Source organism: Buceros rhinoceros, unplaced genomic scaffold (genome assembly GCF_000710305.1).
Source record: "Buceros rhinoceros silvestris isolate BGI_N320 unplaced genomic scaffold, ASM71030v1 scaffold653, whole genome shotgun sequence".
In the NCBI taxonomy this organism is placed as follows: Eukaryota; Metazoa; Chordata; class Aves; order Bucerotiformes; family Bucerotidae; genus Buceros; species Buceros rhinoceros.
The window spans coordinates 50,316-73,735 of NW_010401594.1; the positions used below are offsets into that span (position 1 = coordinate 50,316).

The window sequence follows — 23,420 nt, forward strand, 5'->3', positions numbered from 1 at the left end:
AAACTCTTCAAAATGCAGCAACCTAAGGAGCTAATAAAAGGGACAGAAATGTGTGGATGTCTCGGTTTGTCTAATTTGTGTCTTTCTAGCATTGGTAGGATGACTCACCGGATTTAGCAACAGCTTGTGAACATGAACATATTAATAAATTTATGCTGCAGCTCTTCCATAAAATGTAATCTTTTACAATTCTGTATTCTCAAGTGAAACACAAGCTTAGAACCAGAATAAAATCAGAAAAGATATTTGAACTGTCAGCTTATTTTCTTTATAAATCTGTGTTTATACATTTCAATATGCAATTTAACTTGGAAAAGAGTATTCCTGTTCATTCCCATCCCTTCCTCAGTATGACACTCCCTACTACAAAAGACTGAAACATTTAAATGCGGGACTGCCAGGATAGTACTCCAAGGTACTCTGTATCATTCTGTATATTTTTATATTGTACTAAACATGAATTAATATTTTTGCTTCCATCCATAAACACTTGAATACAAAAGCTTATGTAGATCATGTACAACTTAATGGCAAAGAAACCAGTTGCATATTGAAATATGCATATGTAATCCACAATGTTAGTAAACAATGAGATATATATCTTTCAGCTTTTGGTGAAATACAACGGGTATTAGATACCCATTAATTACATAACAGAGCACAAGGCTTGCCTTGAGGACATAGTAGCTATATGAATCTTTCAATTCTATTTTAAACCTTTCTCCATGGTTTTAGGCATCACTCTAGTCTGCAGAAAGGTTCATCTGAACCATCTTGATGGCTTGTAGAAGGTTATAAAGAAAGTGTCTGACAAAGCAGCAAGTCGAACAAGTGTTTCTAGGTGTTAATATGATGACCAAACCACAGGCTGACCATTTCTTTTCCTTCTTGATTTTAATGAGACTATTTCACGGTCTGTGTCATCTACTAGATGCACTACTGCGTGGACAAAGACTCAGAAAGACAACTACCTATTTTCTACCACATTAAGTACTTTGATTCATTGATATTTCTATTTATTACTTAAAATGAGCTGAATTTGTCAAATAATTGCTACAAAATTTATGCACTCCATTCAGGCTTTTCATGTCATGCACCCTTTGAAAATATCTATGCTGTTAATTTAGTTTATGAAATAAAACAGCGTTTCTAATGTGTTAGTAAAAATCCCAAGCTCATCAAAATGAAAATTTTGTGTATTATATGTATACATACGTATATGCATATGTATTACGCATAAGATGATATATATAATATAATGGAAACAATTATGAATATATGTATTAAAATATACTGTGATATCTCTCTCTGTTTCTTTACCTACCTATCTATCTATCTATCTATCCACCTACCTATCTCTGTCTCCAGCTTAGATTCTTCAGTGATAATGAATTACACACGCCCCTATCTCAATTGCTTAAACCTGAAATTGCTTGCACTAAATAGACAGATGCCGTCTGCAGAGAAAGATTAACTTCAATTTCTTACCTGCTTTTTTAGTTTCAGGGACAGCTGTCTTCTCATGAGCTTTCTCTTTTTTCCCTTCTTTTTCTAAGATTTAATTAAAGAAAGTCATTTGACATGCCAGAACTCTGACATCATGCACTCAAATATGCAGTCAGCCAAGTCCTGGCGGGCACATGCTGAAAAAAATGTGGCTTATATGAGAGTTTAGTTCAGATTATTCCCTTATAGCACTCACACCCAACTAGCCACAGAGCAATCAGCTGAAAAGAAAAATTAATCAGTATGCATCAAGTATGGATGATTTAGACCCTTAATAATTCATCAAAGGCTAGGGGAAAATCACCAGTGCGCGGATGTGATACCTTTTAGTTCAAGTTCCAGTAGCAATGAGATCATTAAAATATAATGAATGACATAAATATTTTCCCATGAAAGCAAGATGCTTTGTGAGAATGAATGATCTGAAATGTTATTTAGATGGCTATCAGTGCTTTGCAGTTTGATCACTTCAGATAGTGGTGTAACGTGGACCAAGTGACACCTCCCATGAGTTTTGTGTATGGCAGTATTACCTGGCATACATAGGACTCAATTAACTGGATTAACAAGACCATAGATGGCCATAGATGGCCAACAAACAGCACCTTTTTAATTGTCAGAAAAAGAGTTTAGAGAGTATTGGCCACTGCACCCATCAGATATCAGATACTGAAGCAGCAGTAACATGTAAATAGTGGTTAAGCAACTAAGAGAAGGACAATAAAGAGCCAGAAGCATAGGAGTAACCTAACAAAAAACCATGAGATTTGAGCCAGGAGCAGGAGTAAAAGCTGAATGTGGCTAATAAGAACTATTCCCAAACCACACCTTTCTTCTTAGTTTCAGTTGTAGCCCTCTTCACATCAGTCTTCTTCTTCTCCTCTTTTCTCTCTAAAAATGGAAATAGAAATTCAGCTGACGACTTTTCATATATATACATATATAAACACATGTATGTATGTTTGTAATATATTTGGGATGGGAATCCTTGACTAACTGCAACAAATCTAGATCTTATTAGCCGATCTCTTTTTTTAGGAGTTTACTATCAGCAGCTCATAAATATAGCTTAATACTCAGAGAGTGAATGAGGCGCTAAGGATAGAATTGGAACCAGTATGTACACCAGATAATTACTTAAGTAATAATTCAAGAAATTATGCCCATTAACCTTGAGCAATTAAGAGTTTATTGTGGTGATTCACGCACCTGTTCCACTTGTTTTATAAAACCTAACTGAATGGCAGCAAAACTTGCAAGAGGTACTTGGGAACAAGTGCAGCATGCCACGGAAAACCTGCATATATAATATATCTTTATAACACTTTTTATGAATGGAACCTTTGAAAGTGTCATTACAGGACTTCTGTTATGGAGAAGTGCAGTTCAAGTGTCATTTACAAAAGATCACAACTTGTTCTTTTAGAAGCATCTGCCTTTATGTTAATTGGACAACAGTAGAAATAAGGATAATTTTTGGTCTTTTAACAAGCAGTTTAATTATTTATTCAATGAATGCTATTAATTAGAAAATTGAGAGTTCAGTAGAGGAAACATGGAATCTATAATTCTTGTTTTTCCTTTGGGAAATAAATCCCCATTTTCATGCGGAAAAATACGAAAGTGTAAGAATAGCTAATCTGAATGACTTTTTTAACTGCACGTCCACAAAAAGCCAGATTTCCTACCTTCAGTTTGTGTTGCTTGGCTTTGGATGATGATGTAGTTAGTGGAACTATAGTTTTCATTTTGTGATGTTTTATCGTTATGAATGTTGATGAGAAACCAAGTGCATACAAATATACAGGACCATAAGCCTTTAAGTGAGAGCCTTTTCTTCACTTGAAAAATATTTAGGGTATAGGAATATTTTCTGAAGCAAAAAAATTTATCCCTTGCATAAATTAACATGAAGGTAAAGGAGAAATTAAGAAACTTACTTGTCACTTCTCTAGTTACCACAATAGACTTTTCCTCTGCATGAAAAAATATATACAAACAGGGAATTAAAATTATTAATTGAGAAACTGCACAATGTGCTTCCTAAACCAAAGCAAAATATGTGTACATTTGATAGAAAAATTGCTATTTTCATAGAGTACGTGGATTCCACAGTCCACCATCCCATGGTGGTTTCATAAAATTATTTTGCCTATTGTGGCAAAGTTATTTGAATCTATTTTACCAATATTCAGGGTCTCCCCAAACCATAGTTCTGCTGATTTTCTGACAATAGTGCTTAACGTTAATCATCATCTTGAGATGTTCCAGTTCTTCGTTTTAAGCAGATTTGCTCAATATATTTTCCTGTTTTGACAAAATGAAGCAGAAAATCCTTGCATGTGCTTAACAGAATGTTTCTCCCAGTGTTTGGTGTGCTCAATTCTCTCCCTGCTGAAACCCTGAGCATCCTGGAATTCAGGCTACAATTTCTTTTGTGTCTTGAGCATGCTTTAAGATTCTCAGATTTCTTAAGCACCTATAGAGCATCAGAGTACTCCTCATTCTCCACAAGCTTGTTTGGTCCCTCATTTTTGTGAATATTTTAATATTCTTGTTATTGTCTGACTCTAGGGTTCCCAGGAGTGTCTCTTTCTCTTTGACATGCTGTTCCAGAGTCTTCTGCTAGGGACTGTGGCTGCCTCCTCAAAATGGAAGACTCTTCAGCCTCAGATTACAAACAAGCTGTCCCACAGTTCCACTTTTCTGTGTCTTCTATGACTTTTCAGTATTTCATTTCCACGTGCAACGTGCAACTCTTCTAATTTCTAAAATGTGGTTTAATTCTTTGCTGTCTCTGCCTGATTTTACTGAAACTGCTAAACATACCAAGTCTATCCGTTACTGTCAGGAAGAAAAATTGTCCCTCTGTCTTCCTTCTGTTAGCCTTTACTGTTAATAACTGGAGACTGAAATGCTCCTGGTACTTCAGTGATTTTTTTTTTTCTGAGTGCCTCAGATCTGGTGGAGCTGTTAACGGCTCCACTCTTCCAGTTAGATTAATTTTTTTGGCCCCTTATACTTCTGGGCTAGATGATACATAGGAATAATTTGTAAGCCCAAGGTCTTTACAACCAACAAGATTCTCTTTAATCGGAGACCATTTCTGCCTTTAAAATATTTCATGCTTCCGGAGCCTGGCCAAGTTTCATAGCAAGAACCATATGTACCTTGAGAGCCATGAGCTGAGACATGGAGTCTTGAGAAGTGGATATTTGTATAGAGGATGTACAGAAAGTAGTAGGAGTTCATACTGCAAATAATGTGAAGCACAAGGAGACTACGTCTGTGGCTAAAGGGTTTTTACTGCTAAGTTATTCCACCAATTAATTCCACTGACATAATTTTCTTCCATCAAACTCTCAAGTTGCAATATTCGGAGTGTCCAGGGAGCCAAGAGACATCTGTATTTGATATGAATTTTCTAGAGGATGATTGCATGAATGTATTAAAGGACTGTAGTCCCTATTTCCCGCTAGTGCTGCCCAGTTAAATATAACCACTCTTTGTTGAGTCTGAGAAAAAGAGTCACAGGACTTCCATTCACATCTCACCTACATCTAGCCCCACTGATGCCCCTCACAGCTCCTACTTACAAAAGTTTATGTAAATGAGGAGGATGGACTTAGTAAATGGATATTATGGAAAGAGCTATTTCTGATTTAAGGAAATAATCCCATTTCTTGAATAAAATAATTTCCTCTCAATTTGAGTAGCTCACATTTAGATTGTTGCCTATTAAACATAGATTTAACACCAGCAAAAATTGTAACTTCTGAAGCAGTAAACGCAGTGGGTTTTCTCCAGATATGCACACAGTTAAATTAAAAGACAGAGCAAATAATCAAATAGGAACTTATGCAAGTCTTTTGCACTGTAAAATATTAAACTATCTGTTAATTAAAAGTACTTTTTTTTTTAACTAGGAACAGCAACAGCAATACAAATGTCCATGGATCAGCTGCATAAAGAGGACTCATAGTATGCGTGAACAGTGGGTTACACAGGAAAACACAAGGGGTTTTTCTTGTAATTCAGGGTTGACTACAATTTGGAAATCAAGTGCAACATATGCAAAAAGTGCTCATCTTCAGAAGCCTGCAATACCTTTACAAGAATGAAATAGGTATCTATGCAAATGGAAGAGTACAAGATGACAGAATCAGTCAGCAAGACAAGCAACAGACTTTGCATTTGGCCAAGTATTTCTGTAGACCCCACACAAAAGTGAAGTTTTATGTAGTACAAGAGGGAATTCAGTGAGCATAAGACACATGAATTAAAGCAGTGTTGTGCTACTGAATGGGAAATGTAGGCTAATTTTTTTCCCTGGGGGAAAAAAAAGAAGCAGCATAGAACAACTTTCTTGGGAAGTGGCTGACCCAAAGACAAAAGCCCTAAAGCAAGGAAACATTTGGGAAGGAATTATTTGTTCCTGATTAAAGGGTGAAGGACTGAGGACACCAGTAGAAATCCAAGAAAGATTCAACAGAGGTTGTGAAAGAGGTGTTTCAGCCTGAATCATCTTTACCAGCTTTGACAATGTCTTTGTGCTATTTTTCATGGGCAACAGGGGGAGGGGAGATAACAGAAACATGCTGACAATGCAGCACTTGAAAACAGGACTGGTAAGACCAGTGTCAGCACTGAGTGGAATCTAAATTTAGTGATGCATGCGAGTTGCTGGTCACAATGCCATGGAAAAGCCACCTAGGAACTGGAAGAGGAAGGTACTTCTTCATGTTACTCCAGATGCTCCATGTGCTTATGGAAACATTGACTCTGGAAGGAATTGTCAGCTCATCCCATCCCGTCTGAGAAACTAAGGTAAGCAGGGCAGCAAAAAAGGTGGAAAGGCATGTGTATAACAAACACTAACCAGTGGAACCGAATGCCAGAAGTTTGGAGGTGTTCTGGTTCAGATAAGCATTCTAAAGTTCAGATACTTATACAAGGCTTATCTACATTTATCTAAAACCCTGTTGTCAGGAAATCTCAGGAGGGAAAGCTCTTCAGAGAGACTTTGGATATTGTCTGACTTTGTCAGATACTACAACAGCTTTCCTTGCCTACTGATTCTGGTCCCGGCAGAAACAGGGAGCAGCAGAGATGCATGTATACTCATACAAAACAGAACAAAACAAATATTAATTCAGCTTTTTTTGAGAAATTGTAATTCAGACTGAACGCCATACCTTCATTCCAGGTAAAACTTTATTCCATTTTCCTGCAAGCATCTCTTTACACCTTAAGCTGTCACTGCCATGATTTTAAAAGACCACTCCAAATAAACACCACCTTGTATTTTAGAATTGTATTTCTTCATTAATTTTGAAGAGATTATGGTTCTTCATTTGTTTTAATTGGTGAACTCCTTTCCCTGATGAAGTTAATGAAAGTTTTGCTGTTGATTTCAGTGGGACCTGGATATCCTTTCAAATATTAATATTACCTTTCCAGGTTTTTATGAGATTTCTTTCCCCTTTACATGTTGCTTAGGGTGGAGACTGACAATGATTGGTCAGTTGAACTTTCGATTCTAAACAATTTCATGCACATTCTCACGATAAAGTCCTCTTTAGAGTTACAAATATCTTGGAGAAATTAAAATGCAAAGATGTATTTCTGCTTCATTTAGGATGTCATGGAACCTCATGCTTTAACATTAAATCTAACTTTCAAGTAAAAATTTACCACAGCTGTAACTTTGTGGGGAAAAAAAACCCCTTTATGCAGTAAGAGTGTCCTTGTTGGTCCAGTTATCTTCTCTATGACAAATAATTCTGTCTTGTCTCAGCCAAACTATGGATAAGCCATGAAGGATCAAAGAAACCTAAATAGTATTAATCTATAGTTCTTAGAATTGCTTAATTTCACACATAAACCCAAATATGCACAGGCACACATACACTCACATATTCTCTCTAACTTATAGGTGAACATTTAGGCCAAAATTAAGTGCATTTTTTGCAAAACTCTTTTTAAACTGCACCATTTCATTTTAGCAGAGTAATGCACTATAGTCTGAGCAAGTGAGAGACTAATGGGACATATGGGTCATTGGAGATATAGTACAGCCCGAAGTCCTAGGCGATCTCTCCATCCTGGTTTTGCTTTTTGAAAGTGCTTCACTTTTTTAAAATCCCTGTCTGCAATGCTATTTGGCAGCTTTAAAGATTGCTTATGGAGGTAGTTTTGAGGTCTGCAGAAAGTGTGCAATAGCAATATCATGCTTGAAATTCCTTGTGCTTTCATGTGATCCGCATAAGTGGTCCTCATTTCTTCCTGTAGTGATTACAGAGTCCTTTCTCATGGATTTGTTAAATTAAGCACCAAAAGTGTTAATAGCGTGGGGCCATATGTTGCCCTTGCTAAACAACACAGTAGGGAGCAAAGGAGTACAAATACCAGTGTAATGAAGCCAAGGGAAAAAAGAGAGGGCATGCCAACCTCTATAATGAGATCAGCAATAGAAACTCCATGTGAAAATGGTCGATGTCATATATGCTGCAAATATGATTATGACGTAGAATTAAATTCCATGGGGAACACTGACTTCTTAAGGTATGACTCTTCCTAACAAGAGTCAAACCAACAGAGCCAAGGCACCAGGGTTAGCCGCCTTCCTCCTTGTCACTTGACACTCCCACTAGGCAACGGGAATCCACAGCAGCACCGATTATGTTAGCGGTGCTGTGAACGGTTTTGATGATGCATTTTATGGCGCATGCCTTTGAGCAAGAATGTCTGAGTAAACCTCAGGGATGACATTTTCTGTCCAAAGAAACATGGAATTTCATTCTTTGAAAGCCCAGAGAATCTTAAACCAACTAAGTATTTCCTTTTGCAGTGAAACATCTGCAAAAGATTATTCCTGTTCTGTAACACTTAAAAAACGTTTTGAAAAATTAAAGAAATATTCAGTTATTTGGTTTTTGTTTTGTTGAGTAAATTTGGGTGAACATTTGTTTTAAAATGCATAATCTAATATAAATTGATTAATAATAATTGATTAATAATAATGATAAATCATAGCAATATGTCTAATCAAAATACACATATATTTGTACATAATTTTTATACAATTTAGTAAGCTTTTTTCCCAATGTTTGCTAAATTTTTGTATCTTATACTAGAATTAAGATAACACAGGAGAGCCTCGTCATTCAGTAAAATACCAAGGGCTTTCTGAAACTGAAGATTTAAGCTTTTTTCATCACAGCTAAATCATTAGAGTTTACTGCACAAACGTCTAAAAGAAATCATTAGATAACTCACTTTGAAACATTATGCATATTGCTTCAAAGGTTTTACTGTCTTTAGTACAGACTCATGAAGATGTAGGGCTCATATTTCTCAAAATCTTTGTTTTATTCTGTGTATACCTACCGAAGCTACCTAAACTGTTTCTTCTAATAAACTAGATTAAAACCTAACTCATTGGATAATGGTATTTCTGATGAAAACATTTTTCTTACTTTTTTAAACTCTCCTTTGGATTACAATTTATCGGAAAATAGATTTTCATCCACAAATAATGTCAGTATGATTACAAATGCTTTAAATTTGGAGAAAACTTCAGAATTATGCAGTTTGGAAAGGTTTTTGTTGTATCTTGAATCGGTGCCTTTCACTAGGAGGCTTTTTTTTAAAGGGTGATTAATGTTACAGCACAAAACAAAAGAAAATTTTTTATAGGACAATCTGTGTACAGAAGAGAAGAATGCCACTGAAGGCTGTACAGAGACAGATTGATTTGTACAAGATTTATACACTTCTCTGCATCAAAAGAGCTTTGTCAAAACTTTTATTGGCTTTAGTAATTTAGGTACTCCTGGTTATATCCCCTAATGTTATATCCCTGAACTGAGGTATAGACTAGAAATTCTTAAGATAGTCAGACAGTGTACATTCTATACAGCAACAACACCAGATGCAGATTTCTATTTCGATGTCAATTTAGCCTCTGCAGGAGTTTTGGAGGAAGTTAAATCTATTTCACAGCAACTATACTGCATTCTGCAAAATCTATAATTAGAGGATTCAGACAGTGATCTAGATAATTTTTTTTTCTCAGAGGTGCTCCAAAGACATTATAGAGATTTTAAATTTTTCTTTTTTTCCTCATTTAATACCACAAATGCAAGCAAGATGACTAACAGCCATTATACACCAGTCAAAGGAGAGGGATATTTCAGAGCCCATCATGATTCGTTAACAGATCAGACCAGTTATGTTGATGACATGATAAACGCTCTCCCACTCAAAGGCACAAGCACAAATTTCTAGGACAGTATAACCTGGATAATCATACTCAGATACAATGCCATTCAAAGTTTTTTTGTGATACAAAAGTGGTACAAAGCATACTGCCGTTTGAGATCAGATGTAATATGCATTATGATGCCTTCCACTGAGAGAAGGACTTTGATACAGGCTTCTCACAAGGGGGCTATGGTCATGTGAGAAAGCAAAGACATGCTATTCTGGAGCAATTAATATGAAGCCTTACTAATAACTGAGTAATCTCTGAGCTTAGTTTTGGCGTTTGTTGTCTAACTGCAGCATTTTCCTGAGAGCTTATCCTGCTGTGTCAGAGACAGTAATATGGGAGTACTATCAGAAAGGAAAGTCCTTCTTGGGTGAATTGGGAAATGGAGGAAGCTAAAGGCTATGTGACCTGAGCAAAAGAAGTAAAGACTGGAGAGGGATATTCACAGAGAATCAAATGTACACTGCAGAGCAGTTTTAGGATGTCAGTGGATAACAAAATACAATAAAAGCTAGAGTTAGAAGAGGACTACAGTCAAGGAAGAAGCACATGAAGGTCAAAGCACATGAAGGTCAAAGTACACAGAGCCCTGGAGAACAGGCCTGTTCAAATTACGGCCAGCACCAGCGTCCCGCCTAGAAGGGAGCATTAGAATGTCAGCCAAGCTGAGGGTGCTGCTACCAAGCCCTTGTGACAGCTCCAGAAGAAGATAAGATAAAGAATTTAAAATAAGTTATTTTACTTCATGGTTTGCCAAACAAGGTTTCCAAGCTTGGAACACAAATGGAAGTTATGTATCAATGTCTTTCTCTTCACAAATTCCCTTTCTCTCTTTCAGTTGTTTAATGTTACAAGATCTTTTGTTTTCTTTTGTTATTCTCTTTTGTTGGTGACCTGAAGCTTCAAACTCTGCATTAAACTTTGACCATAAGGTCTCAAGACAATAGTGCTTTTAAAAAAGAGACAAACCACCAAGAAATAGGAGAGCAATGATCTTTTCCCTTCTGACCAGATGAGTACAAATCCTATCAGGACATATCAGAAGAATTCAATTCACATTCACACACCTCAATGCAAATTATTGCATAGTATTGGAATATAGTGTATAAATTTGGATTGTTTTATATAATCATTTTCCAAAAGATTACTGTGGAGGTGAAGGGAGAGAAAATGGCAATGACAAGGAGACAAATATTGAGATTTAATACATACTAACAATATGCTGTTTTTCTAAGACCTCATGAATTCAGCAGAGCGTAATTTCTACTGAACGTTGGATACTAGCCAGGAAAAGACTTTATACATGAAATAGTCTAAAAAAGTTAGAGACATCTGGCACCTATACTGCCACCATTTTCCCCTTGTCAGAAATCCCTAAGAAGGCAGTGCCAAACAGAGCAATAGAAAAACCATCTCGATCTAGAAAAGGAGTGAAATCTTCTCAGTCTTTACCAGCTGCATGGTTTGTATCTAGTGGCTGAGTCTCACTGAGTTGGAAAGCCTAGGGTTTAAAAAGGTGGGTTTCATAGATTTTCTGTGACAACCATTCTATTACTTCCCATGGTTTTACCTTTTTTCAGAGTTGGTTGCTTCTGTCAAAGGCTGGGCCAGTCCTTCCATGTTATATAAAGTACATTTCTCAATTAACAAATGCTTGTAATTGTTCCCTATTTTGAGAACTTGGTATACTACCTTCAACTATATTTATGATAAGAAGAATCTTTTGTTTTGATCTGTCCTTTCACCCAATCACTGATATTTAGTGATGTACAAGGCATAAAGGTATGTAAGCATTAAGAAGTCACAGACGGATGTTTCTTCAACTACTTCAGAGACTTTAATTGCTCTGGCTACTCCTTTTTTCTTCTTTCTTTGTGGCAAATATTCCCATAAATTACTTAATTATTTTCCCCAGGCTTGAAATAAAGCTTCAGTGTTTAGGGTTCCTAAAGGCATTGCGGCATGCTTTCTCATGTATGGAAAAAACACAATAGTGCAATAAACAGTTTTTCACAGCAGCATTTTGCAAGTAATTCTTCCTTGTTCATTTCCTCCAAACCATTAACAGTATTGTATCCTAGTGACTGCCCTTGAGTCTTAAAGGGAATTTAGTTGCATGATTCTGAGCAGATAATCTGTTCCCCAATTTGTTTGCCAAATGAGTGTCTAATTTACGATCACAATTACCACAATTGCATGCATGAATGAGTTACTGAAACATGCAAATGTGTAACTGGTCATAAACAGTCTTTTCCATGTGCAACTGCAGTAATTGCATGCTCCTCATGATTTTGAAAATCAAGAACTTAATGTTAATTTGATGCTAGTTGGTGTGGTATAACAGGTATTTAAAGATGAAATTTATTGCTCAGCAAATGCAGCAGTCTTTTTTTCTCCTGTGTCTTTTTTCCATTATGATTACTTGGTGGGTAACGGTGTTTAACATTGCAGGGATTTCTTTCTGTGGATAAACAGGGTTCAAACATTTCCAGTTCCATTTGCAAATCTAATTATACACTGTATTGTGTCACCATAACGACAGGGTTATTCTCCTTTGAACAGTGTGTTTATAAAGAAATATTCATTTGAGGTAAAAGATTTTTAGGAAAGAGATAAGTCACTCAACTAGTTTCATCCAAACAGTCTGATTCACAATAGCCACATTACTGAAATATCTAGATAATTTAACTCTTTGTTTCAGTCATAGTTTCTGCCAAAATCTAACTCTCATTTTCCATTTCTACATGCAGGCAAATCTTGTAGCTTTTGTTACTTATTCTGCTGCCATCCCCTCTGTTTTTATCAGATTTCAATTGTTTTCTGGATAACATAGATCTAAGACCTCTATGAGTCTCTCTATCAAGTGCCATGGTGTGACTGAATGACTCCCAACATCTGTATAATTATATGAAGACACACATATTTTGTAACATTAAATTATATAGCATAGAGACCAAGAACTTACATTGCAGTGGTAGTTTTAAGTCATCAGTCATAATCCATTTTAAAATTAAAATGCATATTTCAACCATTTTAAAAGATACTGTTAGACTGTAAACAACTATAATTTAATTGCAGGGGTTATGTTTTAATCTTCTGAAGGTAAGATCTGATTTTGTATTTTTCTTTCAGTGGTTTTAACAGTAGGAATATAGTTGACAAATGCAGAAATAGAAATACTATATTCAGTATTGCAGATAATACACGGAAACATTACTGAATAACAATAGCTGAAAGAGTAATCCAAAGTATATTAAGAGGATAATGACAATTATGTTTACAGTTAGATGGCATCTTATGTCTGAACACCATCAAAAGCATTTTACAGATTGGGCCCCAATCCTCTAATTTCAGTCAGGAAATCTCCTGAACCATCTGTGGGACTACTATAAGGAATATTTAGGTCTTGTCATGCAAATATGATTGTGCCATTTGGTTGTGTATTATAGGTTATATTTGCAAACAAAATCCATTAGAAAATAGTCAAGTTAATGAGCAGAAGCCAATAAAGGAACAAAAACTCAAACTTGCCTTCAATAGCTGCTGGTTTCTTTCTTGGACTATGTTCTAGAAGAAGACGAGGTGGTACCATTTCCTTATGTCCTGCATGTAAGTATACAGGTGAAGAAGCATAGAAAAAACATTTACTCACAGGCTGAGCAGATTCACTAGGGGGCTGATCTCCCCTCAAAATTGTTCATGCTTAAATTTTTACACTGCGCATAGAAGCTATTATCTTCCAGACACCTTAGGAAGAAAATGTATTTCTCAACAAATAATTTATGTTTGAGAGACACGTTTTGAATCAATGAAATCCAAGTGACTCAAGCATATGCTGAGATGTTTACGGTTCTATTTTTCTTCATTGGACTAAAAAACTCTTAAGAATAATACTGTGATAATAAGGTTCCATATTCATGATGTCTCCTCTACAGTGAAAGCTTATTTTCTTCAGTCAGACAAATGATCTTCAGATGTTCCCTCAAGTCCACTTATTATGAACTTCTTGCAACACCGGTAAAAATTATTATGTTTCTCATTCTTGAGGATTATTCTTAATTAGCCAATATTAAGCAGGTCACGCACTGTAAACACTGATGATGTTCTGATTCCAGATTCTGACTGAAACACCTCTCCTCTCTCACAGTGTTGAACTTCACTACCTCACACTATCGAGCTGGGACTTTCCGTACTCTCTTAGCCTATGTGCAGATACTATGCTTTATCCAAAGTATTTTTTGCTTCATTTCCCCAAAGATTCACAAACAGATCTATTGCACTCGTACTACTTATGCTTATTTTCTGGTTTATAACACCTGTTTGCAGTGTCCTTATTTCTTTTTAATTTCTTTCTCTGACACGTACGTTCAGTAGCTACCATGTCATTGTCATTTGGAAAACATGATTTGTTGTGACCTGTGAAATAAATTAAGTTAGTAGCCACTGTTATATAACACTGATTCAGTGATAGGCACCAGCATACATTCACTGCTCCAGAGTCCATGTGCAATCAGGCTGTTAAATCTCAGCTCCAACTCCACATCAGAAACTCAAAGCCATGCCTCATGCTTGGTGATAGACTCAGAAGAGAAATTAAAATCTTAATGAGCCTTGGAAACTGCCGTATCATACTTACCCCGCTCATTTCTAAAACGTGTGTATACTCATGGGGAAACCATGAGGACAACATCATCTTGAAGACAGCAGTGGGATTTGAGCACCATGGTCTTAAAGTTATTGCATCTCACCAGCATATGTACGATTGCAGGCAAGTAATTTGCAAGTACGTAATTTAGTTCATCTGGTAATTTGTATGAAATATCACACACGGAGCCGCTCAAACTTGACTCACATGCCTGAGCCACTGACAAAATGTTGACAAAGTCAATGCATTGAAGATGCTGTGCAACAAACAGCAACAATTTTAGGTTTTACATGTGTTTCCTGTTTTGTCAATAATCACAAGTGGACGTTTACCAATCTCATCACAGAATGACTCTAGCCTTAAAATGAATGCTAGGAAAATCTCAGGAATCCAGATGTCTACCTATGATTTTCCAAACACTTTATGTCTTTAATAATCTTGAAATTGCAAGCCGAGCTAACAAGATGCAGAATACCATTTGTTGCCAACTGGAATAGAAAAGTTGTATCCATAAGCTCTGTCAACACACAGAAACTTCATTAATTGAATTTTTAGGTTTGAATGAAAACAAAAACAATGTAAAAATTAACGAAGAACAGGTAAATAGTCTTATTCTTTCATTTAGTTTCGATTCAAATCCTAGACTAAAATTTAGTTCTCTCTTTTCTTTGTTTTTGTCTAGATCACCTATGCCTAGATGGAAAAACTGATAAATTTTATCAGTTGGACTAATTATTTTGTGTGAAAGATGATAAGGGACAGTTCAGAATGTTAAGGAGAGCAGTAATACAGAAGGATAGTCAACAATTTGGACTGCAGTGTGGTATCTGCTGTGTAGGGCAATGATCTAACACCTTTAGGTGAAAGTCTAGCCTTACCCTGTTATCTTCCTGTTCTTTGCTGGAGCAGCAGTTTTCTAATGATTGCACCAGTGTTAGTATCACGCCAGAGCGACACCATTTATTGCTAATGACTTGTCAAGTTCTATTTTACAGTTTTAGAAGTTTTAAGCAAATAATTTATTTCGTGCAGATTGACCACATGATGCAATATGAGAGGGTTTTAATCACCAAAAGCTTAAGCTTCACAGATCAAAAACTTTCCCTTAGGCTAGAATGTTTGTTCTGAGCAGGTTCCCATCCACACTGATAAAAAGCTTCATAATGTTTCCATGTGTTAAATGTCTCCCTATTCACTTTGATGGGAACGCAGCAGACAGTAGCTGAATAAATATTTTATCCATTCTTTTGATGAAATATGTTAAAGGGGATGTCCAAAGTCAAATTTCTGTTCTTTTTTTCTTGCCTCTGAAACTTATGAAGCACAAGTGGTTTTCTGCAACACAGAATTAAATAGAAGTTAGGAATTGGCCTCAGCAGAGCAGACCATTAGGATTAATAGTGTCTACTAACTTGATTCCAGTAGCGGCCAGTTGGACATGTGTCCATGATGTACATGAGAGGAATGAAGGTGTTTTAATGATCCCAGTGGACAATCAGATTAGTCCATGAATCATGAAAAGTCATTACCCACATTAAAACTATGATTATTGTACATAGAGTTATTTTGCTGTTTTAAAAATGCAACCACAGAAGATAACTGAAATTTTGTGTCTTCATATTTATTTATTACTTATTTCAAATGTAGACTTCAAATGTAGTAGTTTTTCTACTATGAGATAAGCCAAAAAGGTTCATTTTGTTTGATTTTGTTTGTTTGTTTGTTTGTTAGGATTTGATTATTCTGAAAGATGTAACTGCAAACACAGAAATGTGCGTACGTTTCTATGCCTAGCCTGTCCATGCAGCTGTGCTACAGATACCTTCTTCCTATATCTGACAACAAATCACGGACAATGGAAACTGAAATAATGGAATGTTTTGACTTTCATCTCATGAGAATGTGCTCATGAGGAGAAAAAAGTGTCATGTTAAGACATGAGTTGCTTCCTCCGCTGCCTGAAAGGAAATAAAATGTGCTGCAAACATGAGCAGAAGGTTCAAGACACTAGATGGTAACATGAACACGTGTTCATTGAAAATAAGCCACAGTCCTCAAGCTCTGTGAAACTTCTGTCATCTGTTTTTGTTAAATCACTTGAGATGTTGTGAAGAAATCCATTCTGACTTGGTTTATTAAAATTTTAAATTTTTATATTGCATGATAAGGAACACAAGAAAGACTTTAATCATCTTACTTTTCTCAGTTGAGGAAGTTTCTTTCTACATGTGTCAAAAATGTCATGGCTGAACATTGAGGATAAATTGATTTCTTACGATAAGAGCAAATCATGTGGGGTTTCATTCTTCCCTGATCTGCCCAATTCTATTTGTCTGCAGTGACCTTAACTGACATAAAGTCTCTACATTTATCTTCAAAATCAAAAGACTGTGGGATAAAAAATGGAAATTTAGAAATGCTTCTAAAGTTATTCTAAAATTATTTTTATTATTATTAAACAATTAAAGACATTGTAGGTGGCTGAATATTCCAATTGGATATGGGGACAAATAACGCCATCATGGAAAGTAATGTGTGGAAACAACATTCCTATGACTTTGCGCTTCCTCATATCTATGTACTGGTTATCTGAACAGTGGGAATCCTATAAGCCAACAGCATCAACACTTTGTTACAGTGTCTTTCGAACAGTGCAGCAAAGTGTCTTCAGGTAAACCTCATCCTGCTGATCCACATCATATTCCAGGTTTCATGAAATATTTGATTCGGATTTACTTTTCATAATAAATAACTCTGCAAAGAGCACACTTAATTTATTTCAATGATTGAAATAAATTAAGTGTGCTCTTTGCAGAGTTATTTATTATGAAAAGTAAATCCGAATCAAATATTTCATGAAACCTGGAATATGATAGCAGGATGTGGTAAGACTGCCAAATATGCTTTTAGAGGATTAAAATCTTAATGGAGTCCAATAATTTGGTCCAGGCTTCCAGTTTTGACGTGTAAATTGCCTGAAGTTAAAGATGATCCTCTCGCTTGTAATGAGGCATTACTTTTCAGACATTAAGTTGTTGCTGTTCTGGGGAAGGATTTCTCCACTTAGTATGTGTGCATGAAAAGCTATGAGCAAACTGTTTTTCATTGAGGATCAAAAGGTAAGATTGTGTAACTGTTCTTAACAATGCGAATGCTTGTTTTGGGAAAGGAATGAATTGAAATACAGGTGCCCCAGACAGGCAATCCTTCTAAGGAACACATGCTAACACACTGGTTTTTTTGTACAGTAGTAAATTAAATGATGCCTGGGAATGTTACTGAGCTCTGGAATTCAAACAGACAATATCCTGCAGTGTTATTTTTTTAAACTGACTCTTACAAATTTGACCTGTACCAGGAAGCAATGTCTCAAACAATTAATTGGGTCAGTCCAGGAGTTTTCAAGGTCCAGGGACCACTCCCAACAGACAGCCAGGAGGCAAACAGCCCATTTTGACCTTCAGGAAGTGTAAAAGATGTGGATCACTCTATGACAGAAGGAATCACATTCAGAAAACAGTTGATTTGAGTTTGATTTACTATTCTAGATAAATGGATATTCTAGATTACATGGATAGTGACCAATCTATCTATATATTCCAACTGCATTTAAAATATCGCAGATAATATTGGAGCTTTACATAGTATCTAACTTATGCGTAAAGCATGTTATTGAGAAATATTCCTCCCTCAACACAGAGACAACAAAATCAAGTCTGTTATAAATAACCTAAGGGTCTTTGGAGGCCATTCATCTATCAGGCTAAAAGCAAGGACTATTAGGTTGACAACAAAGATGTAGAAAGGACCATAATCTAAATGCTATTTTGAATGGAGTAGGGGGAATGATTCTTACCGCGCCAAGCAAAATGTAGCAGTAATTTCTATTTTAAATATGTAGAGATTTGAGTCCATCCTTAGTTTTCTTAGATATATTTATATACATTTATGCCCATATAACATGTACTATATATATGTGCAGGCACAAGCATGCATGCATACATGCATGCACAAATATACATGTACATAAATACCTGTAGATAGATATTTAGTGAGTTCTCAACAGAAAATGTTTATTCTAGCCCTACTTGATTTGGTAACTGAATAGGTGTGAGATTCCACAGGTGCCTGTTCTTGGAGGCTGTGTGAACATCAGTTAGCCCGCAGGATTTCACTCAACCACAAAACCCAATTAAAGTCACAGCTGAGAATTTGATTTATTATCTTTTCCTGTGAGTTTGTATCTCACACAATGCAAGTGTGCATAAACAAATGTACAAATTAGGCAGGCAAGAGAGGCCTGGGTAGAGGTGTGAGTGGGGTTTTTTTGATGGTTTAACCTATAGCCGATGTTACTGGTCCCAACTGGAAATTTATGTAATGTTTCTTATCTGCATGACAGAGCTGCATAGCTAAAACCATTTACAACTATATATCTGTTGAGGATTCTTTTCCAGAGTTTTTTACCACATTGTGGCTCCAAAATCCTTCTTTACCTCAATCTACATTTCTGAAAGCTGTTCCAATTTTTGTATTCAGAAGTCTGAAGTCATTAGGGAGTTAAAAGTTAAGTTTTAACAGTTTTGTCATTACACACTAAGTAAGAAGTCACACAGCCTTTACTGACATTAAAAGAAAATTGAGTTGGAGAAACTGAACATTGAATTGGACTGTCTCCACTTCCTTCCATTATTTATCACATGCATTTATCAGGTAAAAGTAATCCTACATGTTATTTAAAAATACTGAAAGATGGATCTCAAAGAACTAAGTCCTAAGACTGTGAAAATGATGGGTTATTGTGTGGAAATGGTGGGTTATTATAGTTATTGCTACATACTGGAGTGCAAAAGTACTGTAAAAGCAGATTAGAAAATGAAAAGACATACTCAGCCTTCCTCTCACCCCTGAATAACCTTTAATAAATTGGTATCGTATACAGGGATCCCTAGCACAATTAACATGAGTATCAGAAGCCAGTATACATGCTTGCTCTTCACAATTTGAAGTATCCGTAGGAAAATAATTGAAACAGAGAAAAGAAAACACTGCAATTAAATACTTGCTGCTAACAGTTAAACAGAATGGAAGGGTCTGATAAGCTGAAAGGTAACAGACACTGACTCTGCCATGGGATCACTGCTCAGTAATTTATTTGTTATTTGTATTGGGTTTATCTGTACACAGCATCATTCCAAATGTCATTAGTCCACCCACATCTCAGAAACTTCCAGTGCTGAAGTCGGTAAAGCTACCTAGACATTCTTTCAAGAACACTAAAACTTTACATTGTCTTCAAGAACGAGTGCATGTGTCAGGTCTTGCTGAAAAAAACCAGCCTATTGTGGATACTATAATCTCTCGCAATCAGAGAAATATGTGGATAAAGAATAAGTGTAATACAGAAATCACTGGAAGTCCAAAAGAATCCAGGCAGTTGTGATCACGAGCCAAGTTTTTCATCTCTGAATCTTTTTGCCAGAATAAGAAGTTAATGATTATGTTACCTGCCTTGTCCATACTTGACAGTCACCTAAGAGAGTGAATCTATAACCATTTTTCTGAAGTTAGAATTTCAATAATGCGTTTTGAAGTTAGAGAGAAAAGAACTGAGAGATTTTATTAGATCAAATATCAGGAGCAGGGCACAAAAGTGCGAGTTGGCTACTAACCCCTGCTCCTCACTCCCACTGAAATCAATGGGCTAAGGATTAAGTGTGTGTTAAGTGTTTAATACCTTTGAAGGTTGGGTTCTTTGTAATTAAGAAATTCAATGAGCTTTCTCTTTCTTCTAAAAGTGCCCTGCCTGTAGTATTTTTGGGAATTACAAGATTATGACAGAGTGATAGTAAAAAAATAAATATTGAAGTCCAAGGCCAAAATTTACACCCTATAAAATGTGGTGGTTATGTTTGATGCACTACTTCTCAGCAGGTGTGGTTTCTACAGCAAGACAGAATACATGGCCTGGACTGTTTCAGGCTGAAATAGTTTCAACTAAAGGTGCTGGGTCTGAACAAATGGTAAGAAGAATTATGTGAAATGCTGGAACAAAAAACCCAAAAACCCAAAAAAAACCCCCAAAAAACAAAAAAACCCCGAACAAACCACCCCATAATACTGGAGATAATGATTACTTTAAACCAACCACATTTTGATAACTTCTGATTCTTCCTCCCCTTTCGTTTTCCCAAGAAAGGACTTCTTTCCTATAAAGCCAATATTTTTAAGACAAAAAGTCCTGGGATCCACTGTCATGAGTTCCAATCTTTGTGTTCAAGGCCTCCTCTATGATTTTGGGGAAACTGACTTAATTTACTATGCTTTTCTATTCCACCTATAAATGGATATAACAGAAATTTTCTTAAAAAAGAAAAAAATGTTTTAAGCATACAGCAATTAAAAATTCCAAAGCTTAAATTCTACAAAAATGGAACCTGTAAAAACTGGGGCTTTCTTATGATGCTAAAATTATTTGAGCTTCTTTTCTTTGGCACATTTGGACAGTGAATGCCCTCCATATTTATTCAAGAAATCAAGAAAATATTTCTCTCTACATTTCTTCCTTTTCCTCTCCTCTCCCTCCCCAAATTCTATAGCAAAGCTATTATGGCCATTCATAAATTTCAAACTGGCAATACTGGTTTCCTGGATGAGCCAACAGCTGCTCCTGATAATACCATTTGAAATCTTACAGAAAACTTGTCATTTTAAGTCTGCATTTGAGCAAAATCCTTGCTTGCATATTTTTAGCATACTTCTTGAATTCATGTAGGCTCTTTCTCAACCAGACATTTAAAAGTTAACTTTTAGACAGTTAAATCTAGATAAGTCACTCTAGGGATCCATTTATAGTCAATGGAGAGAAATTGGTACCTTCAAAGGGTGATTAATCTTTTCTATCTTAGGCATTTTTTAGGATGAAATTGTCCTCTGGAGGCCTTGATTTCATACTGTTGGCTATAAAGGCTGCTAAAGGTTAAAGTCTGGCAATTAACTTTTGGTGTCCAAGTGAGGTGCAATGAATTGCAAACATCTCATTTTGCAGTTCTACATAAAGATGACACTACATGCCACCAAAATATTCCAGGACTGAAATCAAGAGCTGTACATGACTTTTCACATTAACTGCTCCCTAGTAGCACATTGCTCCCTAAAAGCCCATCAATTATATGTATAAATATCACTTAGAGAGAAAGGAAATTGTCGTCAGGCTTAACTAAAAAGAAAGATAAAAACATTGTTTAGGTGTAATGCATGTGGGCATCGAACGCCCTTTGAACTCTATGTGCTGTTTACGCTGTCAGATAATACCGAGTATACTGAAGGACAAAGTGAAAGAAGAGGAAGGAAAATGAAGTACCAAAGGGAAGAATAGTGTTTCCTGATGAGAAGAAAATAAATTAGTCTTGACTCATTCTAGGTATATGTCAGTAAGTTTCAAGTCTTTTTGACAAAGTAGATGCATGCAGAAAGCAAGTGGGTGACAAGAGAAAGAAGTGCCTGAGCAGAGATGGCAAAAGGAACAGACCCACCACAGCTGCCTGTCACAGTGGCTGCAGGCTAGATGCAGATGCATAAGCAAGGCTTGCCTTGCTGCTTAGGTTACAGCTGAACGTACTTCTGCCCTCTGTGTTGCACGTTCTCACAACAGAAAGATAAGGAATTACTGCTAAGCTGGAAATGCCTCCTGATGGAATATCATGCCAAGCATTTGCAGATCCTGACTATGCTCTTCTCCTCTGTGCGGTATGGTGATCGGGTACCATTTCTGTTGTTAAAAGCTAGTTTCATCATTTTCCAGCAGAGACAACAAAAGATCTATATTTGGATGAAGAGAGTAATTCCGCTCAGTCCCACAGTGGAGCCAGCCATGTTCAGAAGAAAATTAGAAGCCCTTCAGTGTACATTTTTCCAACTTCGTGATGTTTCAGTGTATTCAACATCAGGAAGAATTTAAAGGCACATTTGCATAGATCTCAGCTATATTACTTTCTATTAAAGTTGAAGGAGACTCCTTGTATGGTGGTTAACTTCCTTAAGACAGTTTCAATAGTATATCCTAAAGGTAATGGATTCATTATCCCACTTATAATTTGAGAAATATGTATATTGTAGAGATATATATCCTGAGCTTATACAACTAACAAGGAGAAGATCATGGGTTGTTAGGTCTTGTCAAAGACAGATGTTCATTTGTAAGGTTCCTAGTTTCCTGAAATTGTTGTCGTTTAACATGTAGTGGACAGGCTTGGTTGGCTTAAGCAACTCCGTAATGGTCTGTATGGTTTTCCAGGCATTATTTAAGGAGACTAAGCAATTGATTAAGGTTTTAAGAGACTATCAGGATGATAGGTGTTTAAAATAAAAAAAAAACAAAACACCAAAATCTTTCTACACATTGGTCTTGCCCTCCAACATTAGAAAATGACAGAACCAAGAGGTATGTGTACATGGATCTGTGTGAATAATCCTAAACTCCATTGGACTATATAATCTGCTAATAGGACATTGCTGAGCAGATGTTCCAACCTGTGAAACAAATAAGCCTTTTAGTGATTCCCACATTTAACTAGCTTAGGAACAGTTAGAACTTTTGAAAGGGAAGAACTGAAGGAGACAAATTTTAAATGGTCAACACAAAATATCTTCCTACGAGTTGGAAATGGCTGAAACATTTTGCTAATGAAACATTTATTTGGAAACTGATGATCTTAACTGAAAGAATAATCTGTCATGGCAAATTTTGAACCCAACCAGCTGAAGTATGGCAGAGATATGTATGGCTGAGAACAGTGATAGTCTTTTCTACAAACATTGCTTCTAATGTGATCTCAACTCTATCAACAATTATATCCCATCCCTTTAAATAACTAATCCTATATGTGCTCCAAATAGAAAAACTGTCCACAAAATCTGCAATATACATTATTGGGTTCTTTTGCAATACACTGATTTTTAAAAGCTAATAAATCCAGGCTTCAAAAGGACGCTCTT

General features: G+C 36.1%; 1 protein-coding gene across 1 annotated transcript in view; it reads right to left on the reverse strand.

Annotated features, from left to right (window-relative positions):
* Positions 1-1,488: 1,488 nt before the first annotated feature.
* Positions 1,489-23,420, reverse strand: part of LOC104490070 (triadin-like) — a gene marked incomplete at both ends in the record, with an annotated part of 41,387 nt that continues 19,455 nt past the window's right edge. Inside the window, 3 exons of the mRNA XM_010132310.1 lie at positions 1,489-1,551; positions 2,335-2,397; positions 13,310-13,381. Of these exons, the coding sequence (XP_010130612.1) occupies positions 1,489-1,551; positions 2,335-2,397; positions 13,310-13,381 (198 nt within the window). The remainder of the gene's footprint in view (positions 1,552-2,334; positions 2,398-13,309; positions 13,382-23,420) is intronic.